The sequence below is a fragment of the Capra hircus genome, chromosome 3, assembly GCF_001704415.2.
Source record: "Capra hircus breed San Clemente chromosome 3, ASM170441v1, whole genome shotgun sequence".
Classification (NCBI taxonomy): Eukaryota; Metazoa; Chordata; class Mammalia; order Artiodactyla; family Bovidae; genus Capra; species Capra hircus.
In genome coordinates this window covers 7,280,006-7,301,799 of record NC_030810.1, presented here as the reverse complement: position 1 = coordinate 7,301,799, position 21,794 = coordinate 7,280,006, and the positions used below count along the sequence as shown (strand labels likewise).

Below are 21,794 nucleotides of genomic sequence, written 5' to 3'. Positions count from 1 at the left end.
GATCCCACATGCCACCGCAGGGTGCGGCCAAAAATTTAAGGGGAAAAAAAAAAAAAAAAGGCCAGATATGAGTGAAACCTGCCACCCTAGCTCCCGCCCGGTCTTCTTGCGGGGTGAGTGCTCACCATCTGCGCTCACCACTGCCCTGATCAGGGCCAGGGTCCCCACGCGGACGGCCTCCTTGCTCATCTCCATCTGGCTGAGGAAGAACTTCATCAGCTCCTTGGGGTAGGAGCGGGCTGCAGGGGGTGGGGGGGAAGGACGTCTTTAGTCGTGCCCCGAGTCGAGAGCAGCAGAGCGACAAGGCAGCCCCGGGGCCCGACGCTCAGAGGGGGCCGGCACTCCCGAGGGCTCCCGGGGGCCTGGGGGCGCCTCACCAAGGGCTACGAAGCAGTGCACGATCTCTGTCAGGTTCTGGCTGCTGTACTGCTGCTGGGCGGGGGCCCTGGAGCACACCTGGGGCGGGGGAGGCAGGGGGTGGAGAGGTCAGCTCCACAGAGGGGCACACGAGCAGGAGCCCCACCTGTGCCTCGCCCCGGGCAGGAGGCCTGTGGCATCGGGACGGGGGCCCCACCGCCACCCTGCCACCTGGAGCCCTGGTCACACACCACCCGCCCCCAGCCCGCCTCCCCTGACTCGCCCCCAGCGCCCCACCCCTGACCCGCCCCCAGCCCGCTTCCCCTGACCCGCCCCCAGCCCGCCTCCCTGACCCGCCCCCAGCCCGCCTCCCTGACCCGCCCTCAGCCCGCCTCCCCTGACCCGCCCCCAGCGCCCCTCCCCTGACCCGCCCCCAGCCCGCCTCCCTGACCCGCCCCCAGAGCCCCTCCCCTGACCCGCCCCCAGCCCGCCTCCTTGACCCGCCCCCAGAGCCCCTCCCCTGACCCGCCCCCAGCCCGCCTCCCTGACCCGCCCTCAGCCCGCCTCCCCTGACCCGCCCCCAGCGCCCCTCCCCTGACCCGCCCCCAGCCCGCCTCCCTGACCCGCCCCCAGCCCGCCTCCCTGACCCGCCCTCAGCCCGCCTTCCCTGACCCGCCCCCAGCGCCCCTCCCCTGACCCGCCCCGGAGAAGGCCCCGCCCAGGAGAAGGCCCCGCCCCTCGCGGCCCTGGGGCTCACCTGGACGTGCAGCTCCGTGAAGATGGTGTGCAGTTGCATCTGCGGGACGGGGCTGTTGGTGATGACGGACATCTCCAGGATCTGCCTCAAGACCTGCCGCGGGAAACGGTGGCAGGTGACCTTCGACCGACTCAGGTCACACGCCAGACCTTTGCTCCTTGACGTGCTCCCTGCTCTGGAGGTATCAGTATCCCCTGGGAGTTGGGCAGAGAGGCCACCTCTCAAGCTCCGCCCAGACCCCTGAGTCCGACTCTGTTTCTAGCCGCCTTTGAGGATTGCCGTGGACACTACAGCTCGGCAGGGCTGCACTAGGGCCACTGTGCGTGGCGTTCAAGGCCTTCTTCCCCTCTCTCTTCTAGTCACTGGGAGGTGCATTCCAACTTTTAGACAGAAGATCTGCACGTGGCTCCCCAAATCTGGCAAGTTCATTTCTGTTCCCAGCTTTCACAAGGCGAAGGGTCTCGTCTCGTCTGTAAATGAGTGACCCCCTTCACAGTATACACCAGCCCAGGTCACAACTCAGCTCAGAATCTTGCAAAAACTCCATCTCACACACGTTCAAGGCTGGTAAGAGGTTGAATGGTGCTCCCAGAATCCATGTCCACCCAGAACCTCAAAATGTGACCTCACTTGGAAATAGGGTCTTTGCAGACGTAATTAGTTACGGCTCTCAAGATGAGATCACCCTGACAACACCTTAGATCCAAGCACCGCTGTCCTTACGAGAAGAGAAGACACAGAGAGAGAGACCCAGAGACGGCCATGTGATGACGGAGGAGGACACTGGAGTGACGCAGTGCCTGGGCCACCAGAAGCTGGAAGGGCAAGATTCTCCCCCAGAGCCTGCAGAAGGAGCACAGCCCGCCAACACTTTGACTTCAGAGTGCCGGCCTCCAGGACCATGATGGAACACATTTCTGTTGTTTTAAGCTACCTGCCTCCTGATTCTTTGTTACAACAGCCTTAGGAAACTGATATGAAAGTTGTGGCCTCACTGTGGGCCCCAGAACCCTTTGAGGTATCATCGTTTCTGCCTGGCTTCCCTGGTGGCTCAGAGAGTAAAGAATCTGCCTGCAACATGAGAGACCTGGCTTCGATTTCTGGGCCGGGAAGATCCCCTTGAGAAGGAACAGGCAACCACTCTAGTATTCTTGCCTGGGAAATCCCACAGACAGAGAATCCTGGTGGGATACAGTCCATGGGGTTGCGAAGAGTCAGACATGACTGAGTGACTAACATACGTGGAACAGCAGCATCTATCTCTTGGCAATCGGGCAAGTGCTAGGTCCCGTGGCTCCATCTCCCACCCAGACAACACCCCACAGGACACTCAGGAGCCCGAAATACCCTGAGCCCCCAGCCCAGGCCCCTCACCTGCGTGATGAAGAGCGCCTCCAGGCTGCCCTGGTACTCTGCCAGCAGCAGGGGGATGTAGTCGTACACCTGCTCCCGCAGGTCATCATTGGGCAGGAGGAGGCTCAGCATGGGCTTCAGGGACTTGATGACCCCCAGCTTCACCTAGCACAGGAGCCGGGTCTCTAGACCCTCCTCGGCCAGGACCCCCTGTGGCATCGGCCCCAGCCTCGGAATCAAGGACAGGTGACAGAGGGGACCTTGGAGTAGGGTCCAGGCCTCCCCCAGGCCCCACAGGTGCGAAGCCTGTCCCCCGAGTCCTGATCCGTCACTCAGGGGACCTTGGGCAGGTACTCAACCTCTCTGTGTCTCCGTTTCATTTGTGAAACAGTCCTGTGGCCCAGAGTTGGCGTGGAAGTGGCTCCCACAAGTGAACCGCTCGGAGAGGGCCCGGCACACGTGTAACAGGGACCCTGGTCCAGCAACTCCAGGGGCCTTTATCAAGACATCTCTCCAGGGCCCCCGTGGCTCTGCCATTAATCAGGTCTCCACCTCCTTGGACCCCGTGGTGTCTCAGCTCCGCCAGCTGCACAGGCTGGAGAGCGATGCCCTGAGGACCACGGGCTCCCACCCCCACCCAGCAGGGCCTGCACAGGCTGGAGAGCAATGCCCCGAGGACCACGGGCTCCCACCCCCACCCAGCAGGGCCTGTCTCACCTCCGGGTTGTTGTTCCGCAGCCACACCGTCACGAAGTAGCGATACATGGGGAACAGCTTCACCGCAAACTGGTCCTCAGTCATCACGGGGTACACGCTGTCCTCCAGGTGCCTCAGGTAAAACTGCACTGTCTCGCAGAAGGTCTCCATGGCTGCTCCGGGGGATGTGCAGTGAGCCCCAGGGGGCAGGACGCAGAACAAAGCCTTCCAGGGCTGCCTCCTCAGAAGGAGCCCTCACACTTCCCTAACCAGCAGCTTACTGAGACGGCCAAAGATGCTGCTAGAAAAATCTCCTGTGTTCCTCTCTGTCTGCCTTTCCAACCCTCCTCCCAGCTCCCTAAGTTTTGTCCTGCATGAAGCTCCTCCCTGTCTGAGGGTGAAAGACTACCCCCGAGGGGCAGAGCACACAGGTGTGACTGGGCCCCCGGCCTTGAGGTTCATGTGGCAAGGTCAAGGGTGAGCCCTGGAAGAAGACTTTTTCACTCAGATCCTGGGGACTCCAAAGCAAAGAGTGGCAAACACATTTTGTCCTACTTTTCTCAGGTATTGGGGATTTGGGCTCACAAAAACATGACATAATTAAAACCTGGGGCAAGGTGATAGATATAAATGGCCCACGTCAAGCCCAAGCTGGGATCGTTGGCCTGGTCTTCTCCTGCGATTCCCACTGCCCTTTCGTCTCTACCTGTCTACCCACCTCCTCCCTTTGGCACCCTGATCGGGCCAGACCTGCAGGCCCAGGTGGGACACTTACCACCACAGATCACCTGGCGCATCTTGGCTTCATTGGCGAGCCTCAGCATGGTGAACATGGTGGCCAGGGTGATGCCCATGTATGGCATGAACTCAAACACTGCAGGGTGTGGGCAGAGGTCTCAGGGAGTCAGAGGAGGAGGGTCAGCAGAGAGGACAACACCACCGCCCACACCTCCAGTGCCCAGAACAGGGCCAGGGTACCCCTTTGCATGGGCTGGGCCACAGGAGAGGGTAGGAGGCAGGGGAGGTAAGAAGTGTGAGCTGGGAGCAGGTGAAGGGGAGGGGAGATGGGAGGCTGGGGAGGGGGGAGGAGGAGAGGGGAGAACGGGGAGGGGAGACCTCACTGCCCCCCCAACCCTCTCCCCATCTCCCCTCCAGTCTCCCCATCTTCCCTCCCCTCTCCCTGTTGACCCTGCCCTCCCTCCAGAGAAAGGGAAACTGGGAAAGTGGAGGAGAGGAGAGGGGAGGAGAGATGGGGGCGTGGGAGAGGGGAGGCATAAGGGAGAGGGGAGAGGGAAGGGGAGGGGAGACGGGGGAAGGGGAGAGGGAGGAGGGGAGGGGAGATGGCGGAGAGGAAGGTAGACCTCCCCCAGTCTCCATCCCTCTCCCCATCTCCCCCCTCCTCTCCCCCTTCTCCCCTTCCCCCTCCCCCAACCCCTTCCCTTTCCCTGTCTCCCTCTCCTCTCCCTTCCATCTCCCAGGACAGGGAAGGAGACGAGGGGAGGGGGGAAGGGAAGGAAGAGGAGGGGGGAAAGGGAAGGGGGGGGAAGAGGAGGAGGAGGGGAAGAGGGAGGAGGAATTGGGGGAGGGTGGATGGGGGAGGGGAGACGGAGGCTGAGGAGGGGAGACGAGGGGAGACAAGGGGAGACAGGGATGAGAGGACGGGGTGGGGAGAGCGGAGGGAAGGGAGGGGAGGGGCAATGGGGGGGGAGGGTAGGGGCGGAGGAAAAGAAGGAAGAGCCCTGCCCTTCCTGGGGCCTCAGGGAACAGAGATGAGGCAGGGGGTGGGCCTCCCAAGCCGCCACTCTGTTGTCTCATAAACAGTTTTCATTTCAATCCCAAAGAAAGGCAATGCCAAAGAATGCTCAAACTACCACACAATTACACTCATCTCACACGCTAGTAAAGAAATGCTCAAAATTCTCCAAGCCAGGCTTCAGCAATACGTGAACCGTGAACTTCCAGATGTTCAAGCTGGTTTTAGAAAAGGCAGAGGAACCAGAGATCAAATTGCCAACATCCGCTGGATTATCGAAAAAGCAAGAGAGCTCCAGGAAAACATCTATCTCTGCTTTATTGACTATGCGAAAGCCTTTGACTGTGTGGATCACAATAAACTGTGGACAATTCTGGAAGAGATGGGAATACCAGACCACCTGACCTGCCTCTTGAGAAAGTTATATGCAGGTCAGGAAGCAACAGTTAGAACTGGACATGGAACAACAGACTGGTTCCAATTAGGACAAGGAGTGCGTCAAGGCTGTATATTGTCACCCTGCTTATTTAATTTATATGCAGAGAACATCATGAGAAACGCTGGGCTGGAAGAATCACAAGCTGGAATCAAGATTGCCAGGAGAAATATCAATAACCTCAGATATGCAGATGAAACCACTCTTAGAGCAGAAAGTGAAGAGGAACTAAAGAGCCTCTTGATGAAAGTGAAAGAGGAGAGTGAAAAAGTTGGCTTAAAGCTCACATTCAGAAAACAAAGATCATGGCATCTGGTCCCATCACTTCATGGGAAATAGATGGGGAAACAGTGGAAACAGTGTCAGACTTTATGTTTTGGGGCTCCAAAATCACTGCAGATGATGACTGCAGCCATGAAATTAAAAGATGCTTACTCCTTGGAAGGAAAGTTATGACAACCTAGACAGCACATTAAAAAGCAGAGACGTTACTTTTCCAACAAAGATCCATCTAGTCCAGTGGTCACGTATGGATGTGAGAGTTGGACTGTGAAGAAAGCTGAGGGCCGAAGAATGGATGCTTTTGAACTGTGGTGTTGGAGAAGACTCTTGAGAGTCCCTTGGACTGCAAGGAGATCCAACCAGTTCATTCTAAAGGAGATCAGCCCTGGGTGTTCTTTGGAAGGACTGATGCTGAAGCTGAAACTCCAATACTTTGGCCACCTCGTGTGAAGAGTTGACTCATTGGAAAAGACTCTGATGCTGGGAGGGATTGGGGGCAGGAGGAGAAGGGGACGACCGAGGATGAGATGGCTGGATGGCATCACTGACTTGGTGGACTTGAGTTTGGGTGAACTCCGGGAGTTGGTGATGGACAGGGAGGCCTGGCGTGCTGTGATTCATGGGGTCGCAAAGAGTCGGACACAACTGAGCAACTGAACTGAACTGAACTAAACTGAAACATTCTAAAATGACGACCCAGAGACTGAGTGCGATGGCGGTTAGGAGGAGGACAGCCGCATACCCTCTCCCATTGTGACACTCCGTTTTCTCGAGTACTGGTTCCCAGTGCCTCACTCACCCACGGCCCACTGCCCACCGTGAGGCCTGCGCAGAGCAGACGCTCAGCATGTGTGCACGGACTGAAAGGGAAGAAAGGAGGGAGCGAGGGAGAGAATGGGGCCAGAGGTGGGGCGAGGAAAGAGAGGTGTGTGAGAGAAGGGCCGGCAGGAGAAAAGACACAGGATGGGAGGCACAGGGAGGGGATCTCAGCAGCTGAGAGGGACAGAGACACCAGAAGTGAAACAGAGGAATGCCAGAGGAAGGCACGAAGAGGGAGAAATGGGAGGGGGAGGGGCAGGAACCAGGGCAGAGGCACAGGGGTGGCCAGATGGGCAAACGCTGAGGCCCCATCCTCACGAGCCCTACCGTTGCCATTGGCCAGCTTGGCCAGGGTGACGATGACAAACTCTTCCGTGAGGTTGAGGGGTTTGAGATGGTGCTGCAGCTCGTACATGACCAAGCTGAAGTGGTTTCGGGACAGGGCCACCAGGGTGTCGCTGGCCACCTCTGCCCTCATGTAGCCCTCCATCTGCAGGGCATGGGAGGACACGTGGACTTGCCAACAGTTCCTGCCCCTCACCTACTCCAGCCCTGCTGGGGTCCCTTGGGCCCCCTCAGCCTACTGTTGTTCCCATGAGATAACCGGACAAGGGCCTCGGGCCTCCCACGCCTCGCCCACCAGAGCCCAGCCCCCTGGGGCGGCGGCCAGGCGGGTGGGGGCAGGACATCCGCTACCTCCAGCATGTCCCTCATCTCCTTGGAGGCGATGGCGACCAGCCTCTGGACGCAGCGCTCCTCCAGCTCTCCCTCCTGCTGGATGATCTCCTGGAGGATGTTGTAGATGTTGACTTTGCGCTGAGTGGAAATCTGGGGAACAAGTGTGGCAGATGGGGAGGTCCGGGACCAGGCAGTGGGGCCTGGGAGCCCACAGATCCACCGCAGTCTCCCTCCTACTAGCCCTCCCCCCAATACCTAGGAGGTTGTGATTTATAATAAGATTTGTGTTTGGTCTTCACCCAAGCACAGAAGCCGGAAATCCTTGGAATTTCCTAAGTAATGAGAGTGACAAAGATGTCTTTTTTTATTGTATTAATGAGATGATTTTTTGTCCACACCTAAGGATGGGGAGGGTTTCCCTGGTGGCTCAACTGGTAAAGAATCCGCCTGCCATGTGGGAGACTTGGGCTCGATCCTTGGACTGGGAGGATCCCCTGGAGAAGTGAATGGCTACCCACTTTGGTATTCTGGCCTGGAGAATTCCGTGGACTGTAGTCCATGGGGTTGCAAAGAGGGGGACAAGACTGAGCGACTTTCCCTTTCACTTGAAGGATGGGGAATGGTTGGCAGGAGAACCCATCATCCGATTAGAGGACTAGCACTCTCAGTCCCAACCACTCGGACCCCCAGGGAGGAGAGTGGGTCTGGAAGTTGAATCAATCGCCAATGGCTAGTAATTTAATCAACCATGCCTAGATAGTGAAGCCTCCATAAAACTCCAAAGGGACAGGGTTCAGAGAGCTTTAGATTGGTGAACACATGAAGATTTAGAGGGGATGGGAGGCCCAGAGAGGACATAGAAACTTCACGCCCTTTCCCATACCCTTGCCCTATGCATCTCTTCCATCTGTCTGGTCCTGAGTTATAAGAAACTGGTAAGTAAAAGTTTTCTCTGGATTTTGTGAGCCCCTCTAGCAAATTCATTAAACTCGAGGAGGGGGTCATGGGAACCTCCGGTCTATAGCCAATTGGCCAAACTTACCACTGGCATCTGAAGCACAGGCCTGGCTGGGGTCGTCTTATGGGTGCACGTGTGCATGTGAGTCACTTCAGTTGTGTCCACTTTTTGTGACCCTGTGGACTATATAGCCCGCCAGGTTCCTCTGTCCATGGGATTCTCCAAGCAAGAATACTGGATTGGGTCACCGTGCCCTCCTCCAGGGGATCCTCCCAACCCAGGGATTGAACCCCCGTCTATTATGGTCTCCTGCCTTGGTGGGCAGGATCTTTACCACTGATGCCACCTTAATGGGACTGAGCCCTTAACCCATGGAATCTGACATTATCTCCAGGAAGACAGTGTCAGAACTGAGTTAAATTGTAGGACCCCCACCCCCAGCTGGTGTCAGCAGATTGGCTTGAGGTGGGGAATCCATGCATTGGAATTGGATGCCATGTGATTAACACTCGAGCTGGTTGATGAACCCACAATCCTCAAACCGCCCCAAGCCTGCCCCCAACTCCAGCCTGTCTCACACCCCCTCCCCTCCCCCATCAGACTCATCCAACTGGCCCTGCCCCCATGGCCTGCATCTGTCTTCACTACTCAGCAAGACAGGGGTCAAACGGTCAGCATACAGGGTCCTCCCCAGACTTGGCACTGACCCTCTTGCAAAGTTCAAGACAACATGCTCTATTTTGCTTCCTACATAGCTCTGGTCACCACTTTAAGTGACCCGAATGAGGATGGGATTGGACAAATAGGTTTTGCAACCTGACCACTGCTGGAGAGTCAGATTTGACAATGACTCTCATTCAATCAGGGATGGTACATCACCAAGAAAGAAAGAAGGTGGACTCCTCTCTCCATGGAGCCTCATTGGCGAAGCCCTCTGGGAAGATGGCCCCTCCCTCAGCTGGTAAGGAGGTCACTTCTCAACAGTCAGGACCGTAGCAAATTTAGGGACCTCACGAGGAGAGGAAGTCACCGAAATGTATACTTTTATCCAGTAGAGAGTCTTGGTACAGAAAGTAATGCTGTTTTTCAGTCGCTCAGTCATGTCCGATTCTTTTGTGACCCCATGGACTTCAGCCTGCCAGGCTCCTCTGTCCAGGGAATTTCACAGGCAAGAATACTGGAGTGGGTTGCCATTTCCTTCTCCAGGGGATCATCCTGATCCAGGGATCAAACCTGGGTCTCCTGCATTGCAGGCAGAGTCTTTACAGTCTGAGCCACCAGGGAAGCCTACAAGCCTCTAATACAGGAAGTAATAGAAGCTTATAGCTCAGCTGGTAAAGAATCCACCTGCAATGTAGGTAGACCCCATTTCGATTCCTGGGTGGGGAAGATCCCCCTTGGAGAAGGGAATGGCTGCCCACTCCAGTATTCTGGCCTAGAGAATTCCATGGACAGAGGAGCCTGGCAGGCTACAGTCCATGAGGTCACAAGGAGTTGGACGTGACTGAGCAACTTTCACTTACACTTTTCAGAGGCTTAAAAACTCCGGTGAGAGCCTCCTCATAAGAACTCCTGGACAGAAGGGAACTGTGTGGCCTTTACTGCGTAGTATCGATGGTCCTAGTTTTCTCAACCTCTTTTTTTTTTAAATTGTCCCCTAAGGAACCTCCTTAAGCATGTTTTTCCCTAATTACTCCCCACCATGAAAATGTAATGCCACAAAGATATTATATATTTGATTATCCATATCTGTGCTTTGTACATCAAAAACTAAAATTTCCTTCACACACACACCACATCCCACCCCACTGTGCAAGAACCAATATTACCTGTTGTGGTGCAGTCTCACCCTGTTGAAAATTCATGCTCTTGGTTTTCACAGCAAACTCAAGGAAGCCTTGATGCGCAGCTAACACTATGGCTGCAGATATGTAAGCAGCCAGGTAAATTATAAACCCAGTCTTATCTGTGATCAAAATTAATCTTGGAGAATATTTATGGTCACAAGAGAAAAATTGTCCAAGATTTTGAAAGTGTCATAAAACAGGCACCGAGTGGCCTCCCAGCGACAGGCTTAGGGATGTCCGGCCGCCTCTGAAGGATGATCTGGACTATGGGAGTGTGTGTCTTTGATTGACTGTGATGGTCTAGGCTATATCTCCACAGGGATAGAAGCTTAGTTTCAGGATAGTGATTATTAAAATGATTCCTGTCTGTGACAAGGCAATGAAATTTTGACTGGTAAAGAATATAGATCTCTAGAAGTAAAAGTCTCATTTTAACAGATTTTAACATCTTATTAGCTTCCCAGCTGGTGCTAGTGGTAAAGAGTCCACCTTCCAATGCAGGAGACCCAGGAGATGTGAGTTCAGTCCCTGGGTCAAAAAGCTCCCCTGGAAGAGGGCATGGCCACCCACTCTGGTTTTCTTGCCTGGAGAATCCCATGGACAGAGGAGCCTGGTGGGCTGCAGTCCATGGGGAGGGCATGGCCACCCACTCTGGTTTTCTTGCCTGGAGAATCCCATGGACAGAGAAGCCTGGTGGGCTACAGTCCACGGGGTCACAAAGAGTTGGACGCGAGTGAGCGCCTGAGCACGCAGGCAACATCTTACTGCTTCCTTCACTAACGAATAACTGAAAATTTTGACACAGATCACATTGTACAACGTGCCTGTTGTTTATCACCTGTTTATTGCCACTGGTCATTTATCAGGCCTGGGTATTGGTCACGGTTTTTGTAATTTTCTAAATTTCCCAACGCTTTGATTTCTTGGGGTCTTGTGGACCCGAAAGACTGCCCGGGGGTTAGTCAGTTCCCGGAGACAGCAAATAACTCCGCCACCAGCAAGCTTGTTAAACCAGTCCAGAGCCCACACCCAAGCGCGTCCTCCCGCAGCCCCTCATGCTCTGGGCCACTATGCCGCTGCCGTTTAGTCGTGCAGCCGTGTATGGCTCTTTGCAATCCCATGGACTGTAGTCTACCAGGCTCCTCTGCCCATGGGATTCTCCAGGCAAAAATACGAGGGCAGGTGGCCCTTCCCTCCTTCAGGGGATCTTCTCCACGCAGGAACTGAACTCGTGTCTCCTGCATTGGCAGGAGGATTCTTGACCGCTGAGCCACCTGGGAAGCCCTGGACCACTGTACACCTGCTCTAATCACCCTGGGGCCAGGGACCAGACCGCTCAGGGAGTCCCAGCAGCCCGGAGCTGACTAGCTAATCTAGAGCTTCTCCCCTAGAGAAGCCACACCTGCACACATTTCCCCCTTGGTCCCTCTGCCTCCTGCCCAAGCTGGTGCTTTCCTGTGGGACTGCATGGCATGGCATGCCCCTGTCTGTGCGTAGCAGACTAGTTTTTCAAGGCGATCCTCTCCTGAGCTGTTGGGCTCACTATGAAAGTGAAAGTGAAAGTCGCTCAGTGCTGTCTGACTCTTTGTGACCCTGCCAGTCTCCTCTGTCCATGGAATTCTCCAGGCCAGGATACTGGAGTGGGTAGCTGTTCCCTTCTCCAGGGGATCTTTGATCCAGGGATCGAACCGGGGTCTCCTATGCCTGAGTAATAATAAAACCTAGATTTTAAAATCTGTTTTGCAAACCTCTTTCCTCTGCTCCTGAACCCTGGCATGCCTTCCTCACGGCTGCCACGTGTCTTTCTGTAAAATAAGCTTGCTATGGAGAACTCCTAGGGACTTCCCTGGCTGTCCAGTGATTAAGATTCCGAGCTTCCGATGGAAGGATCCAGGTTCAATCCTTGGCTGAGGAACTAAGCTCCCACATGCTGCTCAGAGTGGCCAGAAAAAAAAAAAAAAGAGGAAGAGGAAGGAACTCCTAAAAGGAATTCCCTGGTGGCCTAGTGGCCTCACTACAGAGGCCCAGGTTCAGTCCCTGGTCAGGGAAACTTCCTGCACGACAGTGACATGATGGGGCTGAAATACACACACACACACACACACACACACACCACACACACACAAGAACTCCTATAAGGAACAACTCCTTTGCTACCCACCCTCAAAAGCTCAAGGATAGTCTAAAATCCAGCAACTCTCTAAGTGTGCTCTGCAGACCAGTAGACACATCACTTGAGAACTTGCTAAAAATGCTGAGTCTTGGGTTCCACCCCATACGTCCACTGAATCAGAAGCTCTCACGATGGGCCCCAGAAATCTGAGTTGTACCAAGCACTCAGAGGATGCTGATGCTCTGATGCCGGTGCTCCTGTTGTACAAGGCCCAGCGAGATCTTGGCCACATTCTCCATTACTCCTGTCAACACCCTCTGCCCCACGAAACAACCTCTCCACTGGCAAGCACCCGTGTGCCCTGCGTCTGCCACGTCTCTGCTCCCCCACACCTACCTGCTTCACTGCTACTCAATATCTTTGTTACTTGGCTCACCTGCTCTAAGACGATGAATCCCAAACCCACCGAATCAGAATACAGAGGAGCTTTGAAAAATTGTGAGCACCCCACAGCCCAGTTGGTCCTCAGGGGCCCCAGCACCTAGCCCCGCTCTGACAACAGTCAGTAAAGGTGTGCTGAGCCGTGGATGGACGTGCAAGCAGGTGACCAAGCTCAGAGAAGCGCCTAGGGGGAGGAGGCCCTACCTCCGGCACCTGCAGGCAACGGATAAGAGCGTTCATCACCACGGAAGGCTCGGTGGTGGCCTTCTCCGTGATGATCACCGAGGCCAGCCTCTTCCTCATGTCAAAACCTGCCCCTGCAGTGTCCGTTTTGGTTGACTCGCTCTCCATGATGTTGAGGAGGTTCGTGACTTGCTGGAAGGTACCTGAGACAAAGGTGGTCGACGTGATGGCAAGATGACTGTTACAGGGGGTGCCCCTGGTGCCCCAGTCTCCCTGACACCACCCAGCCTTAGCTCCATCTGGGGCATGGGTGGGACCTTTCTGCCCACTGTACCGATGGGAAAACTGAGACCTTGGTTGGGGCTTACCCTCAAGGAGTTAGTAGAGAAAACGAAGCAGGAATGCAGGGAGGGGGTTGGTTTTCTTACCACTGTCATCTGGTTCCAGAGGCCCCAGGTCCTCTGTTTCCTCTGATGGGTCCTCATGTGACTCTGTTGCTGCTTCTGCCATCTCTTCTTCAAGTTCTTTCGAGGTAAGATTGATAATACTTGGCATGCTACCCATTCTAGGATGACCCCCCCAGTGAGTCCCACCCTGCATAACCCCCTTCCCTAGAGTGTGGGAGGAACCTGTAACTTGGTTAGACCCATATTCTAGTGATGGCTCAGTGGGTAAAGAATCTGCCAGCAAGTAAAGACATGCAGGAGACTTGTGTTCGATCCCTGGTTCAGGAAGATCCCCTGGAGGGGAAATGGCAACCCACTCCAGTGTTCTTGCCTGAAAAATACTAGGGACAAGGGAGCCTAGCGGGCTACAGTTCAAAGGGTTGCAAAGAGTCAGACATGATTGAACATATGCGTGCGTGCACACACACACACACACACACACACACACGCTAACCAATAGTACATGGCAAAGGTGAGGGGAACCTCCTGTGATGGGCTCACTCCCATGATTACATTATGTCTCACACAACTCCATCTTAGCAGACTGGAAATTCTCGTGCTGTCTTTGAAAAGTAAACAGCAGTGATGTAAACTGCCTGCGTCACAAGGAACCAAGGGCCTCAGTCCTACAACCGAAAGGACCTGGATTCTGACAACAACCACATGAGCCTGGAAGAGGACTGGGCTTCAGAAAGGTTGTAGCCCAGGTGACATCTTGAGGGCAGCCTGTGAGACCCCAGGCAAAGGGCCCCGCTGAGCCATGGACTCCTGACTAGAGACACTGTGAGATAATAGACGGTGTCATTTTAAGCCATTACATTTAGGTGGTTAGTCACGCAGTGACGGGCCACCACCCCTGCTTAGGAAGGGCCTTTGCTCCCTCTCTTCTGGACACAAAAAACGAATGATTAGTGAGGAATCCCTCTGAGGTGCCCTCATTGCACCTCTCAAGGGGCTCCCTCCACACCAGCAGCTTCTGAATTGCTGACAAACACCAACACAGATGTCAACACGGAGGATGAAGACCTCCCTGATCCTTTTTCTTTCTGTCCCAAGTTTCTCAAACTCCGTCCCAGCATCTTTCACTATCCTGTGCTCCCTTCCTCTTGGGAGTCCTTTAAGGAGTAAGCCTGGGACCTGTATACTGACCTTTTCTCTGAGTTCTTTCCTGGACAGAACAAAAATACACCACAAGAAAAGGCTCTGTTCTCTGCCCAATACACATCAACAGTAGTGTGGATGACGGCAGGATGGGCTGACAAAGGAGGAGCCCTTCGGGGTCCTCAGTCGTGACTCAATGGGGAGCAGGTCCCCTGGCAGGGTGGGGGGTGGGTTTCACTGGACTTATCACCGTTGGGTCCCAGACCCTTGGAACTCTCAGATCCAACTGCCTCTCTGAGCTCTGTGAACCCACTCTTGGAGGAGTGCCCAGGTCCCGATGATTAAAAACTCACATTACTTTGTCACTCAACGTTTCTGTCACCCATATGTGTGGTGAGGTATGGTGGCCTTTTTGGGGAAAGGAAAATTGGCGGGGATGGGGATTCACAGCCAAGACCCCTGAGGGTATAGGCATAGGAGCCCAGGGTGGGGAGGTGTGGTCTGGGCAGTTGGAGGAGATGGGTGGACAGAGGGGTCCTGAGAAGAAGAGTCCTCTTCCCCAAGGACTGGACAGCTTGCAGGATGGGACAGGGTGGTCCCACTGATAGAATAAGTAGAATATAAAGAATTCCAAAGACAAGTGAAAGGACCCTGTTTCCCTGAACCAAAAGTCAGGCTCGAAGAATGTCCTTGTTATTTTTAGCTGAGAGAGAGCCCTGATCAGCAGTTTGAGCAATAAAATAATGAATTTCTATGCATTACAGATCAAACCAGTCAATCCTAAAGGAAATCAACCCTGAATCTTCATTGGAAGGACTGATGCTGAAGCTGAAGCTCCAATACTTTGGCCACCTAATGTAAAGAGCTGAATCATTGGAAAAGACCCTGATGCTGGGAATGATTGAAGGCAAAAGGAGAAGGGGATGACAGAGGATGAGACGGTTGGATGGCATCACCAACTCAATGGACATGAGGTTGGGTAAACTCCAGGAGTTGGTGATGGACGGGGAGGCTTGACATGCTGCAGTCCATGGGGTCGCAAAGAGTTGGACACGACTGAGTGACTGAACTGAATTGTTGTCGCTGAAAATACCCTTCTATCCATGTGCATCTTTTTCTCCACTTGTTCTTTAATTTTGTCCACACCTTTGTTGGCTTGTTTTCTTCTTTGTGTTACACATAGAAGTTTCAAATATATGGGTTTCCATTTGGAGCTGGGGTCATACTAGCTAGGATTTCTCCTGACCTCAGCCTGCTTTAATCCTTCCCTGGGTGGCTTTGGGAACACAAGCTGTTCACACCAGTTATGTTCTCAAAATCTTGGCTCCTGGTCCACAGATGCCAAATAGAAATACGTAGACAGAGTTTGGAAGAAATAGAAAAGAGTAAATTATTTTTTCCAAGCAAAAGGGAAACAGCAGGCTAACGCCTCGAGAGTTGTGCCCCTCCCTTGGGGATAGAAAGAAGTTTTATATCCTCTAGAAGGTCATGCTTTTTTTTTCTTCCTCAGAGTTTCAGAATGGCCACAGCTGGTATCAGGCAACTCAGCCACTGGGTCTGGTGTCCCTAAAGTTATTGACCTGTGACCTTTCTGAAATACACAATGCTACAAGAGAGTGTGGGCTTCCAAGGTGGAGCAAGTGGTAAAGAACCTGCCTGCTAATGCAGGAGACATAAGAGATGTAGCTTTGATCCCTGGGTTGGGAAGATCCCCTGGAGAAGAAAATGGTAACTCACACCAGTATTCTTGCCTGGGGAATCCCATGGACAGAGGAGCCTGGCGGGCTCCCGTCGGGTTACAAACAGTCAGACACAACTGAACAACAACCATCCATCTCTGTATCTACCACATGGAGAGCCATAGTTTCACACAGCAGGAGCACAGTCAGGGTCTTTGGGATGGAATTGCAATCATGTCACTTGAATAATCTTTGAAAGAAAAAGACAGAGGAGAGTGGAAGGTAGAGCAAATGTGGGCTGTGAAAGAAGGGGCGTGTGATAAGTGCCTTCTGGGGTCTGCTCCATGCTGGTTAACAGGTCCGCAGAAGACAGACTGAGGAATGATGAGAGAATTTTGTGGGGATGAGTGTTGGGCACTACGTGGAGGATACTTGTGTTCTGACCACCTGGATTCGGTGAAGCAGAAACGGACTGCAGAGGGTCATGGGCTCCCTGGTGCGAGAGGCAGCAGGCAGAGGCTGAGGCAGTGTGGACAGACATTGGGTGGGAATTTTAATCAAAAAGCCTTGGACCTAGGTGCCTTTGGGTCTTGCTCTGTTGACCTGTAATGCATTTGTTATTGTTTCAGTAGCCAAGTTGTGTCTAAATCTTTGAGACTCCATGGACTGCAGCCTGCCAGGCTCCTCTGTCCATGGGATTCTTCAAGCAAAAATATTGGAGTGGGTTGCCATTTGAGGGAGGGCTAGTCAAAGAAGATGTGCTGGATGCAGGGTTAGAGTGAGGCCAGCGGGCACAGCGTTCAAGGGCCCAGGACTAGCTGACCCCCTTGGCAATGTCAGGTGGTTGCGGCTTAGATGGCCTTGGCAGAGATCCAGGCTGGGCAGCGGGCCGGACAAGGCTGAGGTGGTCAGTCAGCGGGTCGGAGTGTGGTTCTGGAGTAGGTGGGCTGAGACAATGCTGTCTGGGCAGTCGGGGGGGCTGGGACAGACCATCTCATCACAAGGCTGTGCACTGCCCAGGATGGCTGGTCCCCGCGCCCCCTTCCTCCTCGCCCCCCAGGGATTTTGGGTGAGGCTCCTGTCCTACATCATGGAGACGGATGCCTTAACCCCCATCTGCGCCAGCCTCACCAACCTGGCCGAACGCCAGCTGCACGCCGAGGACGAGGAGGCCAACGCAAGCAAGAGCAGGCTTCCTTCTCCAGGAAGCAGCCCGGAGCCCAGAGAGCCAGGCCTTGCTGAAGATGCCGCCATTGCCAAAATCACAGGAGGTTAAAATCATACACTCTTCCTCTGGCAGCCCATTCCTCTCCTCCCCACCTCTCCCCCCAACCTGGCCCAGACCTCAGAGCAGGGGTCCTGGCTCAGGCTTCCCCCAAGTGTGAGCTCTCTGGCCCCCAAGAGCCCACTGGAAGGACTGTATATCCCATCTGAGTCCTCTGGAACCACCCCCACCAGGCCCTCCCACTCGCCCCTGATGACGCACTTGTTAGCATCAGACCCTCAAGAAAGGGACTGGACCGACCTACTTACAGGGGACCCTGCCATCCAAGGGGGCTGCTGTCATGGTCCTGGGGCTTTGAGGATGGATGTGTCCACTTTCAGGAGGTGACTGGGAGCCTCACAGGACCCAGCGATGGTGAAGGGCAGAGCCAGGTCTGAGCATCTGGCTAGATCACCCCCTGGTCTACCTCCTGCCCCAACCCTGAGTCTGGGGCTGGCTCCCTCCTGGGTGCCGCCCCTCCCTGCAGCTTCTTAGCAGGCCTGCCCCTCCCTCGACCGCTGGTCCAAATGCTATGAGTTCCTGCTACTCCTGGGCTCCCAGCCTCCCAGAGCCTGCAGAGGGAGGGGAGGGGAACGGGCGGGTGTCTAGTTACTGTTGGCTCAACAAGGCCAAGACTCACAGTAGGAGAGAAACACTCTCACGGCCAGCCTGGTGTGCACGCCCAAGAGGGCACATCCTGAAAAGAGCACAGTATATTAATGCATATATATGGAATTTGGAAAGATGGTAACATGACCCTATGTGTGAGACAGCAATAGAGACACAAATGTAAAGAACAGACTTTTGGACTCTGTGGGAGAAGGCGAGGGTGGGATGATTTGAGACAATACATTTGAAACATGTATATTACCATATGTGAAACAGATCGCCAGTCCAGATTCGATGCATGAGACAGGTTGCTCAGGGCTGGTGCACTGGGATGACCTTGAGGGATGGGATGGGGAGGGAGGTGGGAGGGAGGGTCAGGATGGGGAATGCACGTATACCCATGGCTGATTCATGTCAATGTACGGCAAAAACCACCACAATGTTGTGAAGACTCCAATTAAAATTTAAAAAAAAAAAAAAAAAAAGGGCATCTTCTCAGCCCTAGCCAGTAGCACCAGGCGCCTTCTTCCCGGGATGGCCAGTTGTAATGATGTTCTCTATGGAAAATCCCCTGTCCTGACCCCTCCTGCATTCTGGGGGGTGCTGCGATGCTGTTGGGGCAGCACCTCACAGGGAGAAGCTCCCCGGGCACAGGAGCAGGGCAGCCTCAGCATCCTGTATCTTTCTCTCCCCAGTGGACCTGCCTGCGCCTGAGAAGCTGCTGGCCCCTCTCCTGGTGGGAGGCTCACGGGGTCTGTGCGCTGGCCTGGCCCCCGCTGTGTCCTGCGGCACCCCTCCCATGAGCTCCTAATCCCCAGGGCCTCCAGGGGGAGCATGGAGCTGGATGCTTGGCAGGAAGAGCTTTCCAGCCTCATGGTCATCCCTCTGGGGAGATGCGGCAAGGGCAGCAGGCTCCCAGATTTCTCTGCTGGGCCTTTGAATGGCCCCAAGCATCTGCAGGACATTGTCAGCAGCCTGCCCTTCCCTGGGGGTCAGCTCTGCCCTGCACCCATGCATCTCCCTTCTTGTGTTGACCCTGCTCCAAGCTCCGTGGAACCCTGGGTGGGGAGGGAGTCTGCGCTCTCGTTTCTCTTTTCCTCTCTTCAGCATCCTCTGCAGGGATGCTCTGATCCTGGGAGGCCTCGGAGCTCTGCTTGAAAGGCCCCATCCTGTCCAACTCTCCCTTTATGGGCTCAGACAGCGAGGCCTCAGGTTAGGGTGCATGGGGCCTGGGGCTGCCCAGCACAGGAGGGGCCCCACTGGAGTCTCGGTGTTCCCTAAGTACTGATGTCATCCCCCTACAAAGGGGAGGGCCGCGGGATCGCCATGCTCAACCTTCTGAAGACCCTGAGCCAGAGCATCGCCCCCTCCATGGCTGACATGTGGGAGCTGGAGATCCCGCTGCTGGTGAAGTACCTGGAAGGTGAGATGTCCCGGGTATGTGTGCAAGCCATCTGCTAAGTGCACATGCCAGGTACTAGATGTGTGGCATGAGCAAAGGAGCCTGTGGTGCTTGTGTGATCCCTACTGTACATGCTGTGTACTAACCACCTGGTCTGAGCAAAGGAGCCTGGGGCGTGTGAGCCACCCTCCATCTGTGTACCTGCCGTGTACAAGTCACGTGGCCTGAGCCAGGGCGCCCAGGCTCCCGGTGGCCAGCACAGCCTACTCTGGTCCTTGGAGGGTGGGGAGGGAAGTGCGGCGTGTGGGGAGCCCGTCCACGGAGGACCCCAGCTGCTGCATTTGGGAGGCGGCATGGAGGAGCGGCAGGAGGCAGGAGCGCGGGCGGCCTGCAGAACACACTGAGTTTACGTGGAACCAGGAGACGTGGGAGGACAAGCTGATTCAGGTAGAGGCGATCCCGCAGCCTGAGGCCGGGGTGGGGGGCGGTGGGGAGTTGAGGAGCCCCTAGGGAACACGTCCCCCTCCTGTCAGAAGGCTTGGGGAGCACGAGCAGCCACAGCAGGAGACCCCAGCCTGGAAACCAGGAGCCCCGGAGGCGGCCCAGGGGAGCCCTCCCGGCAGCCCCCAAGCCCACGCAGCACTGGCTCTGGGTCGGGGCTGAGAGGGCGAAGCCATCCAGAGGCCGGGGAAGGCGCTAGAGAGGGGCAGTCGCTGCTCAAGGCACACAGCCCTCTGAGCCCTGCGCACCTCTGCCTTCTCCCCCACCCCCAGTTTCTGAGAAACTCCCTCAAGAAGACTCGGGGTTCCAACTGGAGCCTGCGTCTGAGCAAAGAGCTGAACAACCAGATCGAGAGCTTCGACAGCCCCTCCCTGGAGAAGGTTGGTTCCCAGAGGCAGGGCTGTTCAGACAGGGAGGGGGCTCCGGGGCCAGCGCGTGGGAGAGCAGGTGCGCCTGAGGCTGCCCCAGCGCCCCGGGAGGGGAGGCGGCCGCCTGCTCCTGGCCCGAGGGCTGTAGTGTTTTGTTCTGTCTTGTTTTCCCTCAAGAGCCTGCTTTGCTGCAGCTGGGGGCATTTCCCCCCAGTCACCCGCTTCCCCATTCCTCTCACCTCGCCCCCCACCTGCAGCGTCACCCTGCAGAGCCCCTGGCAAGGAGTGAGATGTCTGAGCGTGTTCTGGTAAATAGTGCAAAGGGGGAAGGTGACACCGAACCCCAGGATGCCAAAGCGGGAAGATGAGGCCTGGAGGGGAGCCAGAGCTGGGGCTGGGTGGGGGGCTCCACCTGTGGCAGGCGGGGTAGAGCAACAGCACCCCTTCTCTCAGACCCTGCCGCACACCCGCCCCCATCCCTCCCCACACTAGTGTCTCCTCCCGCCTCACCCAGCTACTGGCTCATGACCACCGCATGTTTGTATATCATCGTTAAGGGGTCTTTGCAAAACTATAAACATTGTTGACAATCAGAGAAGGTCTTGACCAATGGAAAGCATTTCACAGATTGGAGGACAATATATTTGAGATGGTGACACTTGCCAATTTATCTATAGATTCAACACGACCCCCACTATAATCCCAGCTGGCTTCCTGCCCCCACCCCCAGAGACTGACAAGGTGATCCTAGAATTCCTGTGGAAATATAAGGGGCCCGGAATAGCCAACACAGTTATGTTTTAAAAATGAACAAAATTGGAAGACTCAGATTTTGCGATTTCAAGACTTCTTGCATCGTCACAGTAAACAAGGCAGGGTGATGCTGGCATCAGGACAGGTAATGGACCGATGGAATCGAATTGAGGGTCTGGAAATAGACCTCACATTTACTGTCAACTGATTTTCAACAAGAGTGCCAAGACAATTCAGTGGGGAAGGAGTCGTCTTTTCAACAAGTGATGCTGGGAAGACGTGCATAGCCACTTACAAAAGAATGAAGTTGGGCCCCTTCCTCATACCATACACAAAAACTAACTCAAAATGGACCATATATGTAAATATAAAAGGTGAAAATATAACATTCTTAGAGTGAAACAAATATAAATCTTCGTGATCTTGGCTTGAGCAAAGTCTTCTGAGAAATAACACCCAAAACACAAGCGATGAAAGCGAAAATAGGTTAATGGGACATCATCAAAGCTAAAAAGTTTTGCGCTGAAAATGGTGCCGTCAAGAAAGTGAAAAATCAACCCACCAAATGAGAGACAATATTTGCAAATCTAGTCCCTGAGAAGGGACTTGTATCCAGAATATATAAAGAACCCTTATATTCAATAATACAATGACAAATAAACCAATTTAAAAATGGGTGAAGGAAAGATATACAAATGGCAAGTAATCACATGAAAAATTTTTCAAGATCATTGCCATTAAGGAAATGCAAATCAAAACCGCAAGGCATCACTCCACACTCACAAGGATGGCTGTAATCAAAAAGACAGATAATAACAAATATTGACAAGAAGATAGAGAAATTGGGACTCTGATATATTGCTGGTATAATACAAAATAGTACAGTGTTTTTGAAAAGCAGTTTGGCATTTGCCTGAAATGTTAAATATGGAGCTACCTATGACCTAGCAATTATGCTCTTAATTATATATGCCCAGAAGAAATGAAAACATATGTCC

At 54.3% G+C, this 21,794-nt stretch overlaps 1 protein-coding gene across 1 annotated transcript in view; it reads right to left on the bottom strand.

The window, feature by feature from the left end:
• Nucleotides 1–14,344, bottom strand: part of MROH2A (maestro heat like repeat family member 2A) — a 58,525-nt gene extending 44,181 nt beyond the window's left edge. The window contains exons 1-11 of the mRNA XM_018040933.1: nt 14,269–14,344; nt 13,102–13,197; nt 12,695–12,876; nt 7,150–7,281; nt 6,781–6,943; nt 3,942–4,037; nt 3,185–3,339; nt 2,489–2,632; nt 1,115–1,207; nt 378–456; nt 126–239 (exon numbers count right to left, since the gene is read on the bottom strand). Coding sequence (XP_017896422.1) covers nt 126–239; nt 378–456; nt 1,115–1,207; nt 2,489–2,632; nt 3,185–3,339; nt 3,942–4,037; nt 6,781–6,943; nt 7,150–7,281; nt 12,695–12,876; nt 13,102–13,197; nt 14,269–14,344 — 1,330 coding nt within the window. The remainder of the gene's footprint in view (nt 1–125; nt 240–377; nt 457–1,114; nt 1,208–2,488; nt 2,633–3,184; nt 3,340–3,941; nt 4,038–6,780; nt 6,944–7,149; nt 7,282–12,694; nt 12,877–13,101; nt 13,198–14,268) is intronic.